The sequence below is a fragment of the Halichondria panicea genome, chromosome 5 (genome assembly GCF_963675165.1).
Source record: "Halichondria panicea chromosome 5, odHalPani1.1, whole genome shotgun sequence".
In the NCBI taxonomy this organism is placed as follows: Eukaryota; Metazoa; Porifera; class Demospongiae; order Suberitida; family Halichondriidae; genus Halichondria; species Halichondria panicea.
Window position 1 is genome coordinate 4,972,925 of NC_087381.1, and position 21,833 is coordinate 4,994,757.

Genomic DNA, 21,833 nt, shown 5'->3' on the forward strand with positions numbered 1-21,833 from the left:
ATTATATCTAGGTGCCAAGTGTCCTAGACTAGGACAGTGCCGGATTTGGAGGCTCTGTCCTGTGTCCACTGAGTCGGATTTACCTGAAATGTCCTGCTCCTGAGCAGGGATAATACAGTCCAAGAAACTCAAAAGTTCTGAAGCTATTGCTTGCAAATCATGAACAGAATTCAGTTTCTTGTACTACTATGGCTCTCATGTTGAGCTGTCTGTCCCAATGTTTTGTAGTGTTGTAGGTGGGGCTCTCCAGCAGAAACTCCAGCATGATCATACCATAGGCATAGATAGTAAATCACAGGGTTTTGCTGTAAGTAATGTCTCATTTCTGGGCGAGTAGTACTTGTTTCCTGCGCTGCGAGCTGAGATACTATAGTATCTGTTCCCTGCACACTGATGTTTGGTTTTGCCGCGGCTTTTGAGGCATAAAATATCAGCCACGCCCCTTGCCCTGTACACCACCACGTGATATAATTATTGCATCTTAATTAAAGTTTTTTTCAGTTTTTAGCCTACTTTATGTTTTTAAATAATTATACACAATGGCTACAAGTTCTGCTCTGCTGGTGATCTTTGTTGTCTGTATCTGTATAGTATCTGCGCAGATTCCAGTGCCCTCGTCCATAGGTCCTGCAGTTACCCTACCAACTACCACCTCCTCTGTGGAAAGTAAGTATAGTATTCCTACATTTATAATTATAATTATTACAATACATGCTGCACAACTTCGTATAAACTACACTTGCACATGTACCTTTCACCTAACTAGTAGGGTGCACCATTCCATGGTACATTTACCTGCTTAGTCTCCTAGTAGTGCATTTGCTTATTTTTTAATGGTCCATCAATTTCCATGTTATTTGAGCTCGTTGCTCGTGGTAATGTTCTGGTTGATAGGTAAACAGAACCAAACTAAACTTACGATGCACTGGAGCAACATAATGCCCATACAATTTGTAGCCTTGAAAGGTTATAATTACTGTGTGTCCGTAATGTAATTATGTACACGTAAGTGTGCAAATAACGTTTTTATGTTCATGAGTTTTGTTATCCTTTGCCAAGTCTGGAGCACTGGAAGTCATGGTTTTGGTTTTGGTGGTTTCACGTGTTATGATTGCATTTTTAAGCCACAGCGTTTTAGTGGCTCTGTTCAAACTTGTGGTTTAAATATTCTATGGCCGTGTACGATGCTGTTGCTTGATGATAATGAATTGATTATGAAGTGTGCCATGTTTTGAAACAGTTGTTGTGTTTGGGGACCCTAAATGTAATACGATCGCTAAATGCGATTGTGTTTGCAGTGATAATTATGGTGTCATTCTCGTTTGCTCATTGGAGATCAGTATGCATAGAGCTTGCAACAATTGACATAGAAAGTACTAAGATATCGTTAATGTCATAATGTAATCACCACTCTCTTCAATAATAACAATCGAAGCATCCCGTTTAATCACACCTAAAATGTCAAATTAGTTTACTGATGGATGGATTCTGTTTATATGAAACTATGTTTGAATATTCTATGGCCGTATATGATAATATTCTTGTGTTTGTCACTTGATAAGTTTGTCACTTGATAATCAAGAAGCGTGTATCGAAGCACCCCATACACGGCATGTTGTATCTGTATCGATAAGTCAGCCAGTCATGTTACTCATGTACATGTAGATTGATGGTATGAGATAATTATGTGCTAGCGAATAATATCTGACTTTGTAGATAGTCATGTGTTAATGGTTATTTGTTAGTGACCTTACTGATAGTATTCACAGTGGTACCCTCTATGGCTAGTGTTCATTCTCACACAACTAACTCTAATTGCACGATCTGTTGGTATGAATGTTGACAGCCAGAGATGAGCCTCGAGTCCAGGCCGATTTTTGTTTATTGTAACGCTACCTCTGAACGTATTCACAGCTATGTATCACTCCATGACTATTGTCATGTTATTCCCATACTAACTAATGATTGCACAATCTGTCGGTATGAATGTTGACAGCGATGTGCTCACACTGTGCATGGCGGTGGTATTGACCACCTTTAGACAAAAAGAACCACTTCTTAGGCCTTGTTTACTAGATTGAAATAGCCACTATTTTGAAAATGCTGGCCACATCACAAGACAGTGTAGAAGATGGTCAACAAAATTCCCAGCTATATACGTGTATGTACATGTACTAGACACTACACTATGCCTTGCTTCTAGGCTGCACAGTAATTGGAATGCATCAGCTCTGTACTTACGTTTATATTTACCCTGAGCTATGCAGCATGAAATATTAGATGTGCGATGAAGGAGCCTCAGGTTGTAGATCTGGAGGTACAGAGCATATACATATACATGTACATGTACATGTAATAATATGCACTGCCAGAATGCGTTCGTTAATTTCTGTCCGGCAATGATAATCATAGTTATGATTGTTGAAATAATTATTTCACAATGGCTATTATAGGCACACCTACATGTATGCATCTATATAAGCATGCATGCACACACAGTACAATCATACATGCTTATTATTCATAGTCTAACAATCACTAACTGACGTACCCCCCCCCCCTCCACTTCCAGGCTATGGTGATGTGTTAATGTTCCCACAAGACCCCACCCCAACGAAGTACTTCAGTAACAAACTAGACTTTGTCAGCATCAATGGAAGCCTCCTCGTCGGAGCTGCGTAAGTTTCTATGTTGCAGGCCGCTGTGATAGACTGATAGACTAGCAACAGCCTATATTCTAAGGGCCTATATTGTAAGGACGGAAGTGTCTATCGGTTGAGAACTCTTATGAGCATTTTAATAATTGAGAGAACTGACAAAAAACACATGTATGGCTCAGACTTATCTGAGATCCACAGTCTAAAAATAGAGTCTATAAATACACATACATTAGATCTGTACATTCCATTACATCTGTACACAATTAAAAAATCAGTTTTTTTCTCATTAGTCCATCACAAGCGGCACTGAATGGTTGGTGGTGGTTGAGACAATAATAGCCATCACTTCACTTAAATGTACATAAACATACATGCAAGTCAATTGATTTCAATATAAGCTTGCGTTACTTTCTCCCTCTAGGGACACACTTTATCTGCTGGATAATGATCTGAATGTATTGGACACTCTCACTTGGATTAACCCCTCTCAGCCTGGCACCTGTGACTTTGACAACGCGGTGAGCTCAACTGTGTATTGTAGTAGCTACAGTGTAGCAGTAATACATGTACAATGTACATGTATCTCCTAGCAACAGCCTCTATTGGGCTGTGCCCCATTTTGTTGCTGATAAAATTTTTGTGGCTAACCAGTACAGTGTACACTAGATTTTTATTTTCACTTGTTTTGTAGCAACTAATTCATCATTATATATATTATATACATGTACATGGTTTTTATTAGTACTCAGTAATTTATGTACTTAAAACCATGCCTCCTAACACATTGAAGTGGCTGCTCCCAAAGGGTTCTATAACTGATTTAGAATAGTGCTAAGCAAGCTAGGCTATATTAACACAAAGAAGACCCTGCAACCAAGAGTTTCTACAAGCTTCAAGCAACGTTGAAACTTCGCTCTGGCTAGTCTACGTAAAAAACTCACATTGAAGGCCGTTTCCGTCTCTTGAGAATCATGCATAGCAAAAACTGCTAATAGAAACTTGCTATTCTACTATGGTTAGCTCTACACTAGAGCACTAGCTATTGGTAGCTGCAAGAGTAAGACAAAAGCTGCAAAGCTGCACTGCAGAACACAAAAATACTAAATTAATTTTTAATGATGCACTGCATCATCATTACTATGACTTCAACATAAATTTCCATAGGCAAGTACATACCTTAAAGTTACATATTTTCGCGTGTATTATGCTATTTCTGCAAATGAGAGTAAAATCGCAAAAATTAGTACTCGCAAATAATTGGCCTTGTTTAATGTATCCAGATCGACATTTTTGCAAAAATTATAACAGCATAAATGTACAAAACTGTAAAAACGCAAACAAATCTACAACCTGTGAAAATATGTCACCTTAAGGTATAATGGACCTCTGTAGAAGACCTCTACTGAGGTCTCTAAGTGAAATAAGGGGGACCCTCTCAGTAACCAATCAGATTGCACCATTTGTGACAAGCATTTTCTATATTCAGAGAGCCCCACTTTATACATCAGTAAATAACCTTTTCTTCAGGAGTATATTTGTCGGAACCACATTCGTGTGTATGAGAGTATTCCAGGTGGTGTGGGCGGTGTGCCCGCTCTGCTCGTGTGTGGGACCATACCCAGCTCCAACTCGTTCCTCACCCGGTCCATCTCCGCCCAGTGTCGGACCGTGACCATTGTGAGTGGTGTGGGTGTGTGAATGGTGTGTGTGTGTTTGTGAGTGGTGTGGGTGTGTGAGTGGTGTGTGTGTGTTTGTGAGTGGTGTGGGTGTGTGAGTGGTGTGTGTGTGTTTGTGAGTGGTGTGGGTGTGTGAGTGGTTAAATTGCTCCACATGTGTGAATATGTTACTATTGAAGGGCATGTAAAGTTATTTTTAAATATCGTGTACACAAATTGATACTGTGTGCGGTACAATATGCACTCAATGTCATGTTTTCATTCTATGTTTTGATTTCAGGTTAACTCCCGGTTTGGTAAAGTTAGCAATGTGTCTGATGATGTTGAAGGTCTCATTACTGTTCATCCAGATTTGCCAGGGTTTGGAGAATTCAGAAGAAGTAAGTTTGAGGAGTGTGAGTGAGAGTGGGAGTGAGTGTGAGTGTGAGTGGAGTGTGAGAAGTGGAGGGTTGGTTGTGGGGATTACAGTTTGTGTACAACAATGTCCCTCAACAAAGTCAAGCATGCGTTTCTAACTATTGTGAAATGTTATGTACATGTTCTCTCAGGGACTGTAAAAATTAGCAATCAAAATTAGCAATCAAGAGAGTCTTACTTACGAAACCTGATATACAGTGTCAAGGTTTCATCTAGTGGGGGGGGGGGGGGAGCAGGGGTGAATCTTCCCCCCAAATGGTGTAGAATATTGACATCATCACATTAGTTAATCAAACATTTTGCAGTGTGCTTATGTGCGCCCAAATCTCCCCCCCCCCAACTTTTTATCCTAGATGAAACCCTGCCGTGTATACAACCTTTTCACCTCACTTGAAATACACATTTTAAAAACAAAAAGAAATGTACCACTAATTGACCTCAGGTATGTACATGTACATATAGTAATAGTCAGAGCTGGGCATGTTCACAGTTTCAAATTGTTAATGAATGATAGATTGTGCAAGACCTAGATCTAAGCCTTCTTTAGAGTGATGTGCAAGACCTAGATCTAAGCCTTCTTTAGAGTGATGTGCAAGACCTAGATCTAAGCCTTCTTTAGAGTGAATCCTATAGACGTTTAAGTGCACGGCATAATGTGGCATCACTTGTAGATCTACCAGTAATCTGAATTTCAGGTAGTCGGCTTTTCAAATCATCTCAATGACGATCAGTTTATCGTGAGATCATCTAGACAGTGCTCCCTTGGGCTGGCTTTATTAGCAGACACATCTCCAGCGTGTTGAAATCTATCAACAACCCTCCAAACAGTAGCTTCAGCAACAAACAATCTATCTACTGCTTCCTTAATGGTACAGCAATTGACAAGCCTTTGCCATATACCATTCTCCACCTCAGATCCTCATGATAGGATTTTGTACGGCCAGGTTCCCCCATTATTACTTGGTCTTGCACAATCAATCATTCATGAAACTGTGAACATGCCCAGCTCTGACCATTACTATATGTACATACCTGAGGTCAATTAGTGGTACATTTCTTTTTTTGTTTTTAAAATGTATATTTCAAGTGAGGTGAAAAAGGTTGTACGTACTCTCTATCAAACGTGTTTACAAGCACTATCACAACTTGAATCTGCCACTACATGTTCTCTCATGCATGCACTCTCTCCCCACAGGTTCTGAAAATGACACTACTTATTTATCGGCCAGCTTCACAACCCCAAACATTCGCGACTATGATCTTGCTTATCTAGACGTCACGGTGAACTCTAGCACTGCCGTGCCGTCTGCAGTGAGGGACTATGGGTACTTAACATTCCGCAACTTTTGGCTATATTGTGAGTAGGTCTCTATAGGCGATGTACATGTCGGCGTGTACAGTGTCTACTAATATACTAGTTGAACAATGGTGGTACAGTTTGTATCAAAAAATGTGTTAAAAAGTGTTTGTTTTCTTGTTGGGGTATTTGTTATTGCTGTTACCACATACATTGTACATGTACATGTACTGACAGTATCTCAGGGTTCTTCCCAGGATGAGTTGAGTGGTGGCTAATTTTGAGTGTTTATTTACACTACATTCAATTTCAGCAATTCTAGAGACAAATTGCACCAGAACATTAATTTTATTGATGTTTATTAAAGACATGCAAGTGTTATATAAAAAATAAAATTAACATTGAATCACTAAAAATAGATGGTTAGTTTCTTCTCTTCTTTTTTGAAGCCCAAAGCCAGTCATTTGCAAATCTTGTGGCCTACTTTCCTCCTTTCCCACTTGCTGTGGAGTGGCTTGACTCATAAGTATCAGCAAAATATGCAACTCCTGGTTTAACTGCATCATCATCACTATATATACAGTAGCTGCTAGCACTGGCACTGGAATCAGTTTCTTGGCATCTCCTCTTAGAAGTATAGGACTATATACTGTCTATCTCTAAGTCTTTGGATGTAGCACTAGTCACTGTCTAAAATAGTTTAGAATAGTTTACTAACTTGGTATTCTTTTTGTGGTACTGATTATTGCTGAGTAATAATGCGCATGCTCAGAACAGCTGCAGCTGCTTAGCTGTAGAGTTACTAGTGGTCGCAGAGAGGTAAGTGGTGGTCGTTTATAGAGCTGCAGTGGTCGGTGCCGACCACTGTGGGCAGAACCCTGGTATCTCCACCACATCCCCACACACACCATTGACCCATCCCACACATACACCCCCACAGTCCCAGTGGTATTTGTAGACTACAAACGTGAGAACTACCCTCGTCCCCCGGGCAGTACAAATGATGCTGCCTTTCAGTTTTACTATGTGTTTCTACGAGAAAACTTCCAGATTGACAACAGGGAAGTGCTCTATAGCAGAGTCATCAGAATATGCCGGGTGAGTAATAGTGAGGGTGCCGGGCAGGACTCAAAGGAAACTCCTACCGAAACTGAACTAGTCTATTTGTTTCTGTAGCAGGTGGTGGGTAAGCAGCGCCAATAGTTGAACTTTCAATACCTGTATTCAAAGTGATCATAACACGTTACTTTAGAAGATACATTTACATGTACATATATGTACAGTTGTATTCTCTAAAAATTCAAAATACATCTGCTCTCTTTGATTGTTGCACTGTACATGTATACTGTAATATAGAAATTTAAGTCTTCCTTTCTTCTTTCTACAGAATGATCCCGGAGTGACGTCTACCTCTCAAAATCGAGAGCAGATATTTAGTACCTACCTTAAGTCTCGTATATACTGTCTTAGAGAGATGCCCACCGGCACTGAGTTTATAGGTGCTCAAGATTTCCAGTACAACGAAATGTGTGAGTATGAGTTACTACATGTATGTGTACATGTAGGTACATTGTACAATCATGCATGCAGTATAGCTATTAATTTAGCTTGCTCACGATAATTATTTTACCCCACGGAAATTACCCGCTATACGGTACATGTATACTTTTGGCAATCTGTTGACAAAGTCCTCCCACCTACCTAGCAATACGGTATGGAGACTTACATCATGTAGGGGCCCATTAATTAACCTGCTGTATTATAGAGCTGCTTAAGGGTGACCACAATAGATATGTGTCACATTGCATGTACCACGTACCTCACCCCACCACTCTACAGGGAGCCTCAGCTTCAACAAGGACGAGGGCGGCCGTTACTACTCAGATGGACAGTACAACAAGTACCTATACGCCGCTTTCTCCGGACCACTGTGAGTTGATGACTAGGGGATGGGCCCTTTATAAGGTTGCTGTATATAATAATGAACCTTACGAGTGCATGAGGGCCTCTTTCAGGGCATATAAATTCGTTTTAAAGGCTGTGTTTGTGTGATTTATCAAGCATACAGTGTCCTTATAAAATTATGTATATGTATTTATATACTCCTGGTGTACTGTACATGTGTACATGTAGTTGTTTATAGTGTAATTAATACACACACTGTTATTGTACTTGCCTCAAGTGTCACAGGTCAGCTCACATGATTCATCCACCCAATACAACACACACACACACCACATGCACAGTGTTGGCCCCACTGGCACAGCCGTGTGTGTGTACCCCGCCTTCCCAGCCCATCCCACCGGACAGAACACCCTCAACGATGGGATATTCGATATCTTCCAGGGGGACCTTGTCATCACAACCCCCTCACAAGGTGAAAATGCAGAGGCTACCTCTTGATCTTGTACATGTATGATCTGTGTTTTCACTTCATACTCACCCACCCAGGCGGCAACACTGAACGCCAGAACACACTGGTGGAGTGTTTTCCCCAGGGCCGCAACGTTTCAGGGGACGCAGAGGATATACTGCTCGTCAAGGACATTGAACAACTGGGGGATGACCCTTTAATTGTCCTGGATGGACTTCAGTGAGTGCACATGTAGCTTCAATCACTTGTGCAGCTATACAGTCATGTATTTATAATCAAGTGTTTGTATTCTTTATTATGCCTCGAGGTGTGTGTGTGTATTCCAGCTGTAACTGCTCAACGGTTGCAACGCGACAAAAACTAAGCTTTTATAGACTCCACGTTCTCTTGGATTTTAATTATTGGATTTTCAGTTTTGTTCTCCAATTATGGCAGTTGGCTAATTTTACTTACAGTGAAAGCTGTTGCAGTCTAGCATCATCTGTTTCCATTAAGCGCCTCTCCTATAATAACTGTGTGGAATATTTAATTCATTCGTTGTCATAATAATAGTGTTATGTTAATAAAACGTAACATTATTATAACACTCTTAGACTAATAGTTTTTGAGCGAAAGCAAAACATGGCGAGAGGCATTAGCACAGCGCAGCTTGCAGCAGTCGTTATAATAGTTTTCGTTTCTACATGCATGTACACTGTATATATACGTAGTTATTATATAGGTACATGTACACACTGTACATGTACCTATATATACTGTATATATAGTTATTATATACACATGCTTTGCTACGTTGCTGCACTGTTTGAATAAGCAAATTGTTACGATAACTACATGACATGTCATCCAACATGCCTGTTCATTGTTTCCTCCCCTTGGGTAGACTAACAGTGGCTGTATTATAGTGGGTGGCCTGCTAACACAGGTTGTAACACGGAGAATGTATTATAGTGGGTGGCCTGCTAACACAGGTTATAACACGGAGAATGTATTATAGTGGGTGGCCTGCTAACACAGGTTATAACACGGAGAATGTATTATAGTGGGTGGCCTGCTAACACAGGTTGTAACACGGAGAATGTATTGTATTGTAGAGCTATACAATGTATGTATCTAGATAGGGTGACCTGCTTACAGGGCAGTAGCCCGAAATCTTGACAAGTAGGATTTATATAACGAGTGTTTCTGTTATTTTCTGTGTAGCGTGACTCAGCTGTTGGTTGATGAAGTGTGTGTGGTGACAAAGACTGACCCCACCTCCTGTCGTAACCAAGATGTCCTATTCCTCGGAACTGGTACGTACGTGTACTCTAGATATTGAATATAGCTGTACATTGATATACATGTAGCTGAATGTTGGAGGGTGAGGTGGTTTACTTTGCCATAAATCCTTAACAACCATAGTATGAGTGTTATACAATGTATATCCTACATGTATAATTTAATAATATCGATATCCTAATAAACAGGACTCTAGGTTCCATACATGATACATGTACATAATTATTACTGTACATCTGTTTTGTATGCTGATATAAACTTTTGCGGAAATATCGTTAAAAATGACTTCCCGGGTGGTAGATTGCATGCATTGTTCATAGGTGGGTTTATACCCTTGCAGTAGAACCTATTGTACATTATATCATAATTATGTTACATGTACATGTATAGTGTCTGATTTGGTACCTGAGTTCAATTGACATTGTTTTTGCAGACAATGGAATGGTTTATAAGGTGATTATGGCCACGGTAACCTCGGGGCTGACTGGAAAAGTGGAACCAGTTATTGTGGATAAAATACAGGTACTTAGAAAACTTGCTATGTAGTCTTCTACTGATCACTTTGAGAAAATTCCTTCCTTAAATGAGTACATGTATTTTTCGTAGACAGGGGGTGAGGAAAGGGGGGATATCCCTCTCCCCCCCTAAAATTTGCATTCAAGTACATGTAATTGAATTTTCTAGTTACTTTTCTTATTTCCCCCCTCTACTTCAAAATCCTGTATGTCCTAGTGCATATTTGTGCTACATGTAAGCACAAGTACATGTATACTTGGTGTCAATGTGTGTTCTCACTTTACAGCTTGGTGACTCCTTGAGTGTTGATGAGATGCAGTTAAAGGTCAGGCCTCAACGTGTTCTGCATGTGTATTAATGGTATTCATAGCCTACTTACCGTACATGCATGTATATGTGAAGGTGAAAGGACGGTTCTTTGAATATAGAGTGCATGCTGAGATATTTTAAATCAGTGTGTGTCTTTTCATTATCAGTGCATGCAATGTACGTATTTTTCCTACCTCACAGCGTGTTGATAATGGAGACAAGCAGTTGTTTGTGACCACCGCTAGTCGAGTGTACCGTCTACCACTAGAGAACTGCAACAGACACGGAGCCAATTTCAGGTGATTGCTTATCACGTGCAGTACTGTGTTCAGTGTAGCTATAGGTACATGTATATCGGAAACCTCTCATTTTGGGAAAAGTACAAGCCTAGTATAATTATTATAACCTTTGTTTCGGTCAGAATTTGGCCTAGTTCCAGTTGGCTAAAGTTATGATCACCCAAAAGGAGATGCACTGCTGATATTATGTGTCAATGTACATGTATCCAGGGAGGCCACACTGGTCGGTAATGGTGGTTGGTACTAACTACCTGTAAACATAAATAACCATCTAGGAGATTGAGGATTGAAAATAGCCACTGCTTTGAAAATTCTGTGCACATCCCTGTGTATATCTTACACTGGAAGCCATAGAGATCAAACGAAAAGTATGCCTATGCAGCTGGCAACCACAGTGCTACCCATTTATGTGCAAGCAACCACTGGCAACCACAGTGCTACATTGTACACGTATCTATGCCTACAAGTGTACATGTACTAATTAAGTGCTCTCCCTTGATCCTGTAGCGCTTGCATTGGTTCCCGTGATCCTTACTGTGTGTGGGACAGTGTGACTGTGAGTTGTGTGAAGAGTACTCTAACGGCAGTCGACAATGCAGTTGGATCAGTGCCATCAGCGTAAGTGGGTGTGACAAGTGTAGAAGTATGGGCCGAGTTTAGATGTAATTATTTGCATGTATAGTGTAGGTACAATCATGTACATGTACCTTAGAAACAGTGGTGCCCAATTATAACCCGAGGCGCGCCACGGGTAAGGCCACTCCAAATGAGACTGTAGTTTCCCGTCAGAGACTCCAGTAAATTATAAGCGGATGTGAGCAGTATTATCATTATTCATTATTATAAATGAATTTAATTAATTAGCCACACAAATTCAGCCAACCATGTGCTTGGAGGCAACAAAGAACAAGAAAAAAGTAATCTAAAAAGAAAACTACTGATAAAGATACTGCACCAATGTGAATTTCGACCCATACTTTTCTTTTAGATTAAAAAAAAGTCAATATTTCATTGATAATTAGAGAAATAATGGCCATAATGACTATTAATGAGGTAGCTAAAGCAGGAAGCGCGAGTTGGACGGGAAACTACAGTCTCATTTGGAGTGGCCTTATAGTAGTCGGCCTGTCTGTCGTTCTGTGTATTCTGAGTCTGCTCATTTACATGTAGACGCGATAGCGCTGTGTTTGTACCATGGATAGCCTCAACACAACAAAGTAGTAGTTTTAAATTTACAAGATTTTGATGTTAAATCTTCGTTGTTGAATAAACCGAGCAAAAAAGCTAAAACGCTAAAAAGCTCAAACCCGCACGTTGGCCTACATGTAGATGTACATGCAATCGCTGCTTTAACTGAGTCTGTAGACTCACTAAACCTCAAATTAACGTGGATGGAGAGTTTACAGTTCAGTGCTAACCACCATGACCACCGTGACCTCATGTGTATTGTGTATATAGGTGGTCCCTAATCTAGTTAACTGGTATCAGTGGTGGTTGGTTGCCAAGGCATATGGTATTGTTACATGTAGGTGCAATTATAGTGATCTGTGTTTCCAAATCTCATTGACAGGTGGAGACAAAACATCCACACTGGCCAGGACACTGGTGAGTTGACCTACAGTGTGTTTTGTTAGTAGCTGGTGTACTCAGTACTCAAATATGATGATGCGTGTACATGTACGTTGCATTGAAGTACTAGCAGAAGTGTATTCATGCGCTCCTGGTACTACATTTGTAGCTATAGCTATAGCCAATGCAACAATAATTTGTAAACTTGTCAATAAAATAACCAGCAGTACATTGAAATCTGTTTATAGTTGCTGCAATAAGGAGGTGACCTGCTAATGCATGAACTTCTATGGAGACTTTGTGCCCCATTAACCTGGCTGTATTATAGAGGGTACTGTACATGTACCTGTTTATAGAGTGACCATGCACAATAGACAAGTTTCACTCTACATGTACAGTACATGTAGAGGTAGCAAGAGTGTTCTTTAGAGCACCATTGTATAAATATGCTCTTGCCTATAATTATTATTAACCCTTCCTTCCCTCAATTTCACCCACTCCTTGTACAGTTCCTGTGGTGTGGTTCGCTCAAACCCAGCTAGTGGTGGGAGAGGGTGATGGGCCTCTGTCTGTGGTCATCATGTCAGACATTAGGGTCTCGGACAATGTACTGGAGCTCATCATTGAAGACGGAACAGCTACAGGTACTGTATGACTGCAGTGTTTTGTGTGGTGTGTACTGTATATACTGTTACAGTAGTGGATCCAACCTCTAAACGACTTGTTTGTACCTCTTACATGTATAATTATTGAGACCGGCGACATTTATGGAGAAGTAGAACACCCTACCTGAAGTGTAATTGTTGTTCCTAATGACTACACAATTGGTGGTGGTGTCTTAATACTTACATGTACGTGTATTAGACACTGGTACTGTGGAACCTTTAAATGACTATAATGGTTCAATAAATTATATTATTTGCCTCTTTCATGTAGTACTTAATTGAAATGAAAGCACCGCAGGTGCTGATGCCTCGGTGGAGATGCCAAAGCTACATAACATAAAGCTACTAATAGCTTAATTTTTTACACATGATGAACCTTTTTTAATTTGCATGCTGCATGCAAACTCAAAGAGTGGGTAATGATCGACCATGATTGTTGTTAAAAGCGATCAATGCCAAAGTTCAAGTCTAAATTAATGGCTGCCAGCAGCAGAGCCTTGCAGCTCTCTCCTCACTCCTGCAGCTACCAATAGCTAGCGTTCTAGTGCAGAGTTAACTACTAAGTAGAGTAGCAACACTCGGTAAACAAGTTTGGCTACGTGCTCTTCCGAAAAGGCTGCAATGGCATTCCAAGTAAGCAAAACTAGGCATAACTCGAGAACGAAGCATTATTTTGCAAATCCACTAGAAGCCTATAGAAAGTCTTACTTGCACTTCATTGATCCTTGAGCAGCTGTAGCAGTCTACACACACACAAACACACTATCGTATACCTCGCTTGCGCATGCGCACCGAGGCATAACTAGGCCTACATGTAAGTGGTAGTTATTATTTGGTCTATAGATACACTGTATGTGGTTAGTACAAACCAGTACAAACCAGTGTGGGCACATCCCTGAATTATCAGCACCCCCATTTCTCCCTTGCAGCTGGACTGGACTTTGTTGTACCCTCAACTATCGTCAACTTTCCATCCAACCAGAATCTGACCACCGTAACCATAACGATCATCCCACGTGCCATGTCTACTGGTAACCTTCAGTTTAGTCTTCGAATGCGTAGCAGTGGATCCGGAGCCTTGGAGTTTAGGAACCGTTCTGTCATAATAACTATTGTGGATGAGCAGGGTGAGATTATTACTTATGAGTGTGATGATCCTTTGCCTAATTACTAACTTTTGTTGTATTATTATGTGCATACATACATGTACAGTAGTTACATGTACGATGGGTGTGTGCGTGTGTGTGTGTGTGTAAGCACTTGTACATGTATGTACGCAATTCCTGTTTTATGTAGTCATTTACAATTTGACCCCCCCCCCCCCCCCCCCTCCTCCAGCCGTCCTGTTCCAGTTGACCATTGGAGGACTGGGCACTCGGACCTGTCAGCAATGGATTGTGAGTGCTCTGTGATGTACATACAGTTCATGTACATGTGTGTAGTGGGTTGTTGGAGGCACACATCCACTAAAAACGACACTGTGCAAAAATTAGCATTGCTGAGATAAGTTGGTTGCAGTTTTCACTCGACCAGAAGCCCAACTGTCTAATGCAATCATTCATGTACATGTACATGTACCAGAGTCAGTGTAATTTACTTTGAAGCTCATTCACTGCATTACCTACATGTATGTCTGCTATAAACATTATTACATGTATTTCTGTCTCCAATTATATTTTATCACCCACCCACCCACTGCAGCAATTTGAGCCGTCCAATAAAATTGCAGCAATCACAGCGGACCTACTGGACGCCTTCATCCCATCGGCAAAACCGGAGGATTACGAAGACACTTTCGTGCAATCTTCTTTCACTTGTGCCGACAAACTCTCAACAGATTACAAAGAATTTGCAATTTTCAGATCATTGATTGACGTTTCTAAACTTAACACCAATAGAACTGAGGTATTGAGCTCTCTCGATAACTGGGTTAGAAAGCAACCAACCGTAACTTACGGAGAATCTACACTCACTGTTCTAACTGATTCGAATTGTGACACTGTATTGAACTCACTTGACCAGCCACTATGTGCTTACGATGGGATTACAGTCGGGGACCCTGCAGGTGTGTTGTCACCCAACACTGGAGCCGAGACTACTACTGTACTGGGAGGGGTATTGGGTGTTGCTTTTGCAGTGATGATTGGGTTGGGTTTGGTTATAGCCGTGCTGGTCGGTGTGATGCTTGTGAGTAGGAGAGCAAGGCAACGCAAGTCCAATGACGTTACTGATGGGTAAGCCATGTGACTGCATGTGATATTCTTTTACTAGCGCTACGGTAGAAATCACTTGTATATTAGTGAACCTAACCATCATGCATACATGTATTTTTGTATCTCCATTGGCTTTGAACCTTACATCCACACTTGAATTTATTTTATGCTCTCGAAGAAAGGTCAGGCACTCGGGTCCCAAATGAACAGTTACACATTAGTGATGTGCGTTGAGGTGGTGGCTATTTTCAATCCTTAATCTCAACACACACACACACACACACACACACACACACACACACACACACACACACACATTTGCCTCTGTTTAATACGTAGTAAACTAGACGTAAAAAATAAGTTGCTGCTTTAGTCTAGACATGCATTATCATAAATTAATGTGAACTCAAGCCTGTTGTGTTTTCTGCTATGCTATCTATTACTGGTATTGATCATTCGCATACTAACCGTTACACCATCTATTCCATTGCAGTCCCTCTCCTAAAAAGCAGAACAATGCTTCTAATCCCAATGGACCACCGTCAGCTCTGCCGCTTATCCCCGAAGAGAACCCATTCAACTTTAATATACCTAATCAATCCAATGGGGACACGGATCATGAAGTAGTAGCAAAGCTGTGATGTTATAATAATAGTTATGTAGCTTTTATTTTTATAAAAGTTTTAACTGTCACCACAGCTACGTACATGTAGCTTGTCTCACATTTTGCACTTATAACCCCCCTGTATGTTGATTAGTGTATAATGGGTATAGGTCGTTCCCAGTCGAGTTGTCTCTAAAATAACGCTAGGTATTTTCAACATCCTTCTATTAAAGAAAAATTGGCCTGAGAGGAGGCAGGGTATGGGTCGATGCACGAGTTTGTTGAATATGATGTTGATGCCATGTGCTATTATTATCCACAAGTATGCCTTCCCTGTCCGTACGCGTCCGTCCCTGTGCACACACCAACCTGTAGCTGAGCTTGCATATAGTTTGTGTGATAGGTGAGCCGAATTATTATCTCTGCACAATTATGCTGTAAAGACGTAGTGATTATAAGTTTATAAGCAGCCGTAAAAAATGTACACGATGAGATTATCCCTATACCCTATTATAATTATAGTGGGCGGCTGTTGATCTGCTCCATGCGGTCCTTTAACTTTATAGACTTGACTGTTTCTTGACTGTTTCATCAATTGTACGTGTACGTGTGAAGGGGTACATTTTGATTATCTTTGCTGCAGTTATCACGTTGTCAAGGTTACAAGGGTGTAATAAAAAATCATGCATGGTTTGGTAAGGGGTCGCTGACACACAATTATAGCATGAGAGTCCTTGTATTTATGCAATAATTATACGATAACTTGCCCTCGGGGAACACTCGGTCTAATGCTATATCACCCTGGCCAGACGAACGAATTAGAAAGGCACAATGAAAAAGGAGAGCCTGCCTTGCTAAATCACGTGACGTGACGGTAGACAAGTGGTTGACGAGTAAAAATGAACATGGGCAGTTACTATAGCTGGACGGAGCCTGGCAGGGCAAGAAGTGCCTGCAGACTTTCACCTAAAAGCTGTAGCATCATCGATAGTACGCCAGAATCAAGCCTGGAGACATATCGTAGGCGAGGGCTTACCTAGTAAAGGCTCTACATGTAGATCTATAGATCTAACAGATGAGTTCAGAACTTGTACATGTAGATATTGCAGTATATCTGTCATTATAGATTTACAGACTAAAGTTAGGTCTCACAAGTCTATACTTCACTTAAAAATGTTAATGTTCATTGTACACTGCTATAGCTAATGTATGTGTTCCTGTAAATGCGCACCAAGTACTAGCTGTGTGGGAGGAGATTTATTGCGAAGTACTCTCATTAAAATTGTCTACGTCAGTAGGGGATCACGCGACTTAGCAAGGCAGGCTCTTTGTCGCTTCCTTCTTTCTTTTGTTCTTCCAATTCCTCTCGTATTTTTTCTTATTGTGACAAAGAGCAGAAAAAGGAGGGTCTATACGAATTAAGGAGGCTATGTAATTTCCTGGAATTAAATACACCTCGATTGCCAATAATCACTATTAGTATACATTTATACAGTAACCATGGACACCAAGACTCCCTCCAGTAGTGGCCGCTCGGACATGATAAATGCAGTGAGCCAACTGGTGTTCAACGTGAGCTCAGGCACGACGAGTCAGGTGGATCTGGGGGCCATCGCTATACAGGACGTGCTTGCACAGTTAGAGACCACCGATGAAAACTTTCACAGGTGAAGGGATGTACAGTAAAACCCAAAAGCCAACGTACATGTAAAGGCCATGCATGCATGCACCCAGGCCCCGTACGTTAGCTAGCGAAATTGAAGGGTCGTATGTTCATATTGTAGCCTCTGCATGGTGTATGACTATAAACCATGTACACCTCACCCTCAGGTTCAGTTGGTTTGTAACCATATGAGTCCTTATAATGTTACGTTACCCCTCCCCTCTCTTGTTTAGCTACGAGTTGGTGCGTACACTTCGTGCTCGAGTGGAGAAGGCGGTCGGCACGATGGTTGACGCCAGACTAGAGGCAGCTGGGGACGACCACAATGCCGTAGCCAGTATCACCAATGAGGTGCTCAACTCAACAGAGTAAGTGGTATACCGTTACCGTATATCCTCCAATGTTTTACGAATATCCGCGAACTTTGCGAGTTGCTTATGGCATCTATATATGCCTTGTATGACCACAATTCTTGCCTGAGAGCAAAGTGTCAACATTTTCTGCTGATTTGGCTTGCAACAAATTATAGTATGTAACATAATTATTATGGCCTCGATTCCAGCCGCCCTCGAAACTCGGAGAAGCGGCCATGCATGCGCATGCTTCATTCGCATACATTATCCTAAAAAGGGGGTAATCTGTATAGTTGTGGTACAAAAAACACTTGTACTATTTTGTATTCTGAAGTTGTAGTACCATGTCAACACCATTACATTTTAATGCCTCGGTGCGCATGCGCAAGCGAGGCATACGGTAGTGTGTCTGTGTATCTGTCTGTCTGTCTGTCTGTCTGCGTGTAGACTGCTACAGCTGCTGAAGGATCAATGAATTGCAAGTAAGAGTTTCTGTAGGCTTCTAGCCATGTTTTCTTGGATATTAATTCGTGGATTTGCAAAATAATGCTTGGTTCTCGAGTTATGCCTAGTTTTGCTTACTTGGAATGCCATTGCAGCCTTTTCAGAAGAGTGCGTAGAAAAACTTATTCATGGAGTGTTGCTACTCTACTAGTTAGCTCTGCACTAAAACGCTAGCTATTAGTAGCTGCAAGAGTGAGAAGAGAGCTGCAAGGCCTTGCTGATGCAGCCATTCAGACTTGAACTTTTGGCATTGATCGTTTTTAACAATAATCGCGTGGTCGATCATTACCAACTCTTTGAGTTTCCCTGTGATTCTGGATTCTGCCTAATGCATCATGATATAGATTAATTAGTGTGTAACTTTATGTTATAATGTAAATTATGTAGCCGGCATCTCCATCAGCACCCGCGGTGCTTTCATTATGCTTCGGTGCGCATGCGCATGCATGTGTGTGTGTGTGTGTAGACTGCTACAGCTGCTCAAGGATGAATCAAGTGCAAGTAAGAGTTTCTATATAGGCTTCTAGTCATGTTTTCTTGGATTTCAATTCGTGGATTTGCAAAATAATGCTTTGTTCTCGAGTTATGCCTAGTTTTGCTTACTTGGAATGCCATAAGCCTTTTCAGAACAGCACGTAGCCAAACTTGTTTACCGAGTGTTGCTACTCTACTTAGTAGTTAGCTCTGCACTAGAACGCTAGCTATTGGTAGCTGCAAGAGTGAGAAGAGAGCTGCAAGGCTCTGCTGATGGCAGCCATTAATTTTAGACTTGAACTTTTGGCATCAATTGTTTTTAACAACAACCATGGTCGATCATTACCCACTCTTTGAGTTTTGCATGCAGCAAATTAATTAAATGTTCATCATGACTAGTCTGTGTATAAAAGCTATTAGTAGCTTTATGTAGCTTTGGCATCTCCACTGAATGCATCAGCACCCGCGGTGCTTTCATTATAAAGTTTTGTGCAAAAAATATGATTGTGCAAAGATGACTGAGTCCTGCTTTAGCTTACGCCTTTTCTTGTGTCAGGTGTCAAGCAAAGTTGTATAATAAGAAAATATACGTACGAGAGGAATTGGAGGAACAAAAAAGAAAGAAGGAAGCGACAAAGAAAAAGGAGAGCCTGCCTTGCTAAGTCGCGTGATCCCTACTCTGATTACCTGCCAAATACGTTTACAGCATGGATAAGCCTCCACAACAAGTCCTTATAGTTTAGATAGTGGTAGGTTTCGCTTCGTTGTATAAAATTGAGTAAAAGCTAAATAGCTCTACACGCGCGACTTATTCAAGGTATAGAGCTACACATTTACAGCTGAATTGATCCTTTACCGGTCTCTATTATAAATGTACTTCTTTATTATATTAATTGCGTAAACATACTCCTCTCATGGTTTTAAGTTTGGGGGGGAAGTTTGAAAGGAACCACGCGCGAAAAAGTTGAAACCACGCCCATTTCAGATCGCCACACCCCCTATATTGTTTGTTGTTGGTGCCTATTAGCGATGTATTCCTGGCTGAATGTGCATTGACAGGCAACTCCATGTAACTTAATTGGTATGCTGAATTTGTGGACCTTATCTATAAACCACGTCATGTACTACAAAAGCAATGGATAGATTTGTGGTAAGACTAGGTGATGACTAATCATCCTAGCTCTAGCAAAGCTACATGTAGCAAAAGACCGTGTCTAGATAATGTTGGGTATAGTACCCCTCTCTCACTCTCTGTCCCTCTCCCTCTCTCCTATTTTTCCCTCTTTTTTGGGGGGGAAGCTTCCCCCCCGCCCCCCCACTACTGAGATGAAACCCTGGTGGCATATATATACAGCTAGGGGCTCAGGGTGCTCAAGCACCCCCCTAAGCTTAACTGTAAACTGTAATTTACTGGATAGCTGGTAGAGCTAGCTAGAGCTATAGCAGAATAGCTTTTATACTGATTGGAGACCACACACTTAAGATATCCAAGTTTCCTGGGCATGCGTACTGTGACTTATTTGCGTACAAGTTCAAGAGTCTGCATCAGAAGGTTGTTTCTTGTCACTGTCAGTGTCTATATATCCAGAAAGCACCAGCATGCATGCAGAGGACTAGAAAAACCTGATCACACTAGTCTACCAATTAAGTAGAGGACAGAATCTTAATCAATAATTAAACAATGAGTTTGATACTTGGTGATAGTAATTATTGTGCACTCTACCTTGTCACTAGCTGCTCAGTAGAGAGGTCTTTCAGTGGTCTGAGGAGAATAAAGACAGCAGAACGATTGGCTAACTGGACTATTCTTCTATACACATACACTATAACATATACCTGTAGATTATTGGCAGTGGGTTTGCCTGTGTTTAGCACTATTTCACATGCATATTTTGACTCATGTTCAAACTGTTCTATCTCTGTTATCAACATGGTCATTATGTCACAAAAATATCCTCCAAAATGTATGTAATAGCTAAACATTTTGTACATGTGAATGACGTTGTAGCGGATTGGAGTTATATATGCACTCGCCGAATTTCTTGTTTCTACGCTTTTTCGTGCTTTTCCTGGCAATCTTAGCAACATTTCATGTTTTTTTACAATGGCACGTAGTGTCTATATAGTGTTAGTTATTGCTGACACACATCTTATCATTACAGATGCAAACTATAGCTAATTATAGTACATGTATATATTAGGCAGTTGGTAAATCTATCAGTTATATATACAGTTCCAGGGCATTAGCCATAATGCAGCTACTCAGTTAAACTATATATAGCATCTCAGAGAAAATCTTTTCCACTGAGCCTCCCCTGACAAGTGGTCAGCTACGACATGCCCATTGGGGCATTCTGCAATAACAAGGAAATCCTTTTTACAGCCAACATAAGGATCCGTGAGAGTGGAAGTGTGTACAGTTCCAGAGCAGCTGTTCCGCCCATCACACAGCCCCTTGGCCCAGTTGGTGGTAATGTGTCGAACGTTGGAGCTGAGATGGCTGGTACAGGTTAAACCATAATAGGCGAAGAGGACCGTCATGCCTACACCAGATAAAGAGGAGGAAATATAACATGTATGCAGTTAATTCATAATCGCTAGTATACTCTGGATGAAATTCATACCATTATTATAATGGCTGTTTTCTTCAGCATCTTCATTGACATGAGCAGCTTGCATGAACACCTTCTCTAGAGCCACTATATCTTCCGATTCAAGTTCAGCTGAAACATTAGCGCTGCTTATGATCAGTTTAAGAACAATTAGAGTGGCAAAAATGACTGCTTTCATTGTCCCAGACTGCAATATTATATATATATAGTGTAATTTTTCACTCTCTTAGAAAATATAAAACGGCAATTAAATTCAACCCTTTTATAGTCCTGAGGGCATGCATGCATTCCCAGGAATGTGTATAGCCTCACATGCACACCTGCACAGTTAAAAAACCTGTATACCT

At 40.9% G+C, this 21,833-nt stretch overlaps 2 protein-coding genes and 1 long non-coding RNA gene across 4 annotated transcripts in view; 2 read left to right on the forward strand and 1 right to left on the reverse strand.

Annotated features, from left to right (window-relative positions):
• Positions 1–467: 467 nt before the first annotated feature.
• On the forward strand, positions 468–16,022 carry LOC135335913 (uncharacterized). The gene is made up of 22 exons (XM_064531616.1): positions 468–666; positions 2,573–2,678; positions 3,082–3,178; positions 4,188–4,337; positions 4,617–4,716; positions 5,949–6,110; positions 6,991–7,148; positions 7,438–7,579; positions 7,890–7,980; positions 8,297–8,427; positions 8,502–8,643; positions 9,628–9,719; positions 10,139–10,227; positions 10,508–10,546; positions 10,732–10,829; positions 11,337–11,447; positions 12,400–12,434; positions 12,908–13,042; positions 13,993–14,190; positions 14,402–14,460; positions 14,765–15,297; positions 15,770–16,022. The coding sequence occupies exons 1-22, from the start codon at positions 540–542 to the stop codon at positions 15,915–15,917; spliced, it is 2,943 nt and encodes a 980-aa protein (XP_064387686.1). The 5' UTR covers positions 468–539; the 3' UTR covers positions 15,918–16,022.
• Positions 16,023–16,133: 111 nt separating this feature from the next.
• The window catches only part of LOC135335887 (protein broad-minded-like), a 36,129-nt gene continuing 30,429 nt past the window's right edge, over positions 16,134–21,833 (forward strand). For both annotated transcript variants that reach the window (XM_064531546.1, XM_064531547.1), the window contains exons 1-3: positions 16,134–16,283; positions 17,376–17,547; positions 17,777–17,911. In XM_064531546.1, coding sequence (XP_064387616.1) covers positions 17,381–17,547; positions 17,777–17,911 — 302 coding nt within the window. In that variant the 5' untranslated portion in view covers positions 16,134–16,283; positions 17,376–17,380. The remainder of the gene's footprint in view (positions 16,284–17,375; positions 17,548–17,776; positions 17,912–21,833) is intronic.
• Positions 20,948–21,755, reverse strand: LOC135336117 (uncharacterized). The gene is made up of 2 exons (XR_010394723.1): positions 21,499–21,755; positions 20,948–21,417 (listed from the first exon to the last, which is right to left on the reverse strand). It is a non-coding gene; the product is annotated as an uncharacterized LOC135336117 (long non-coding RNA).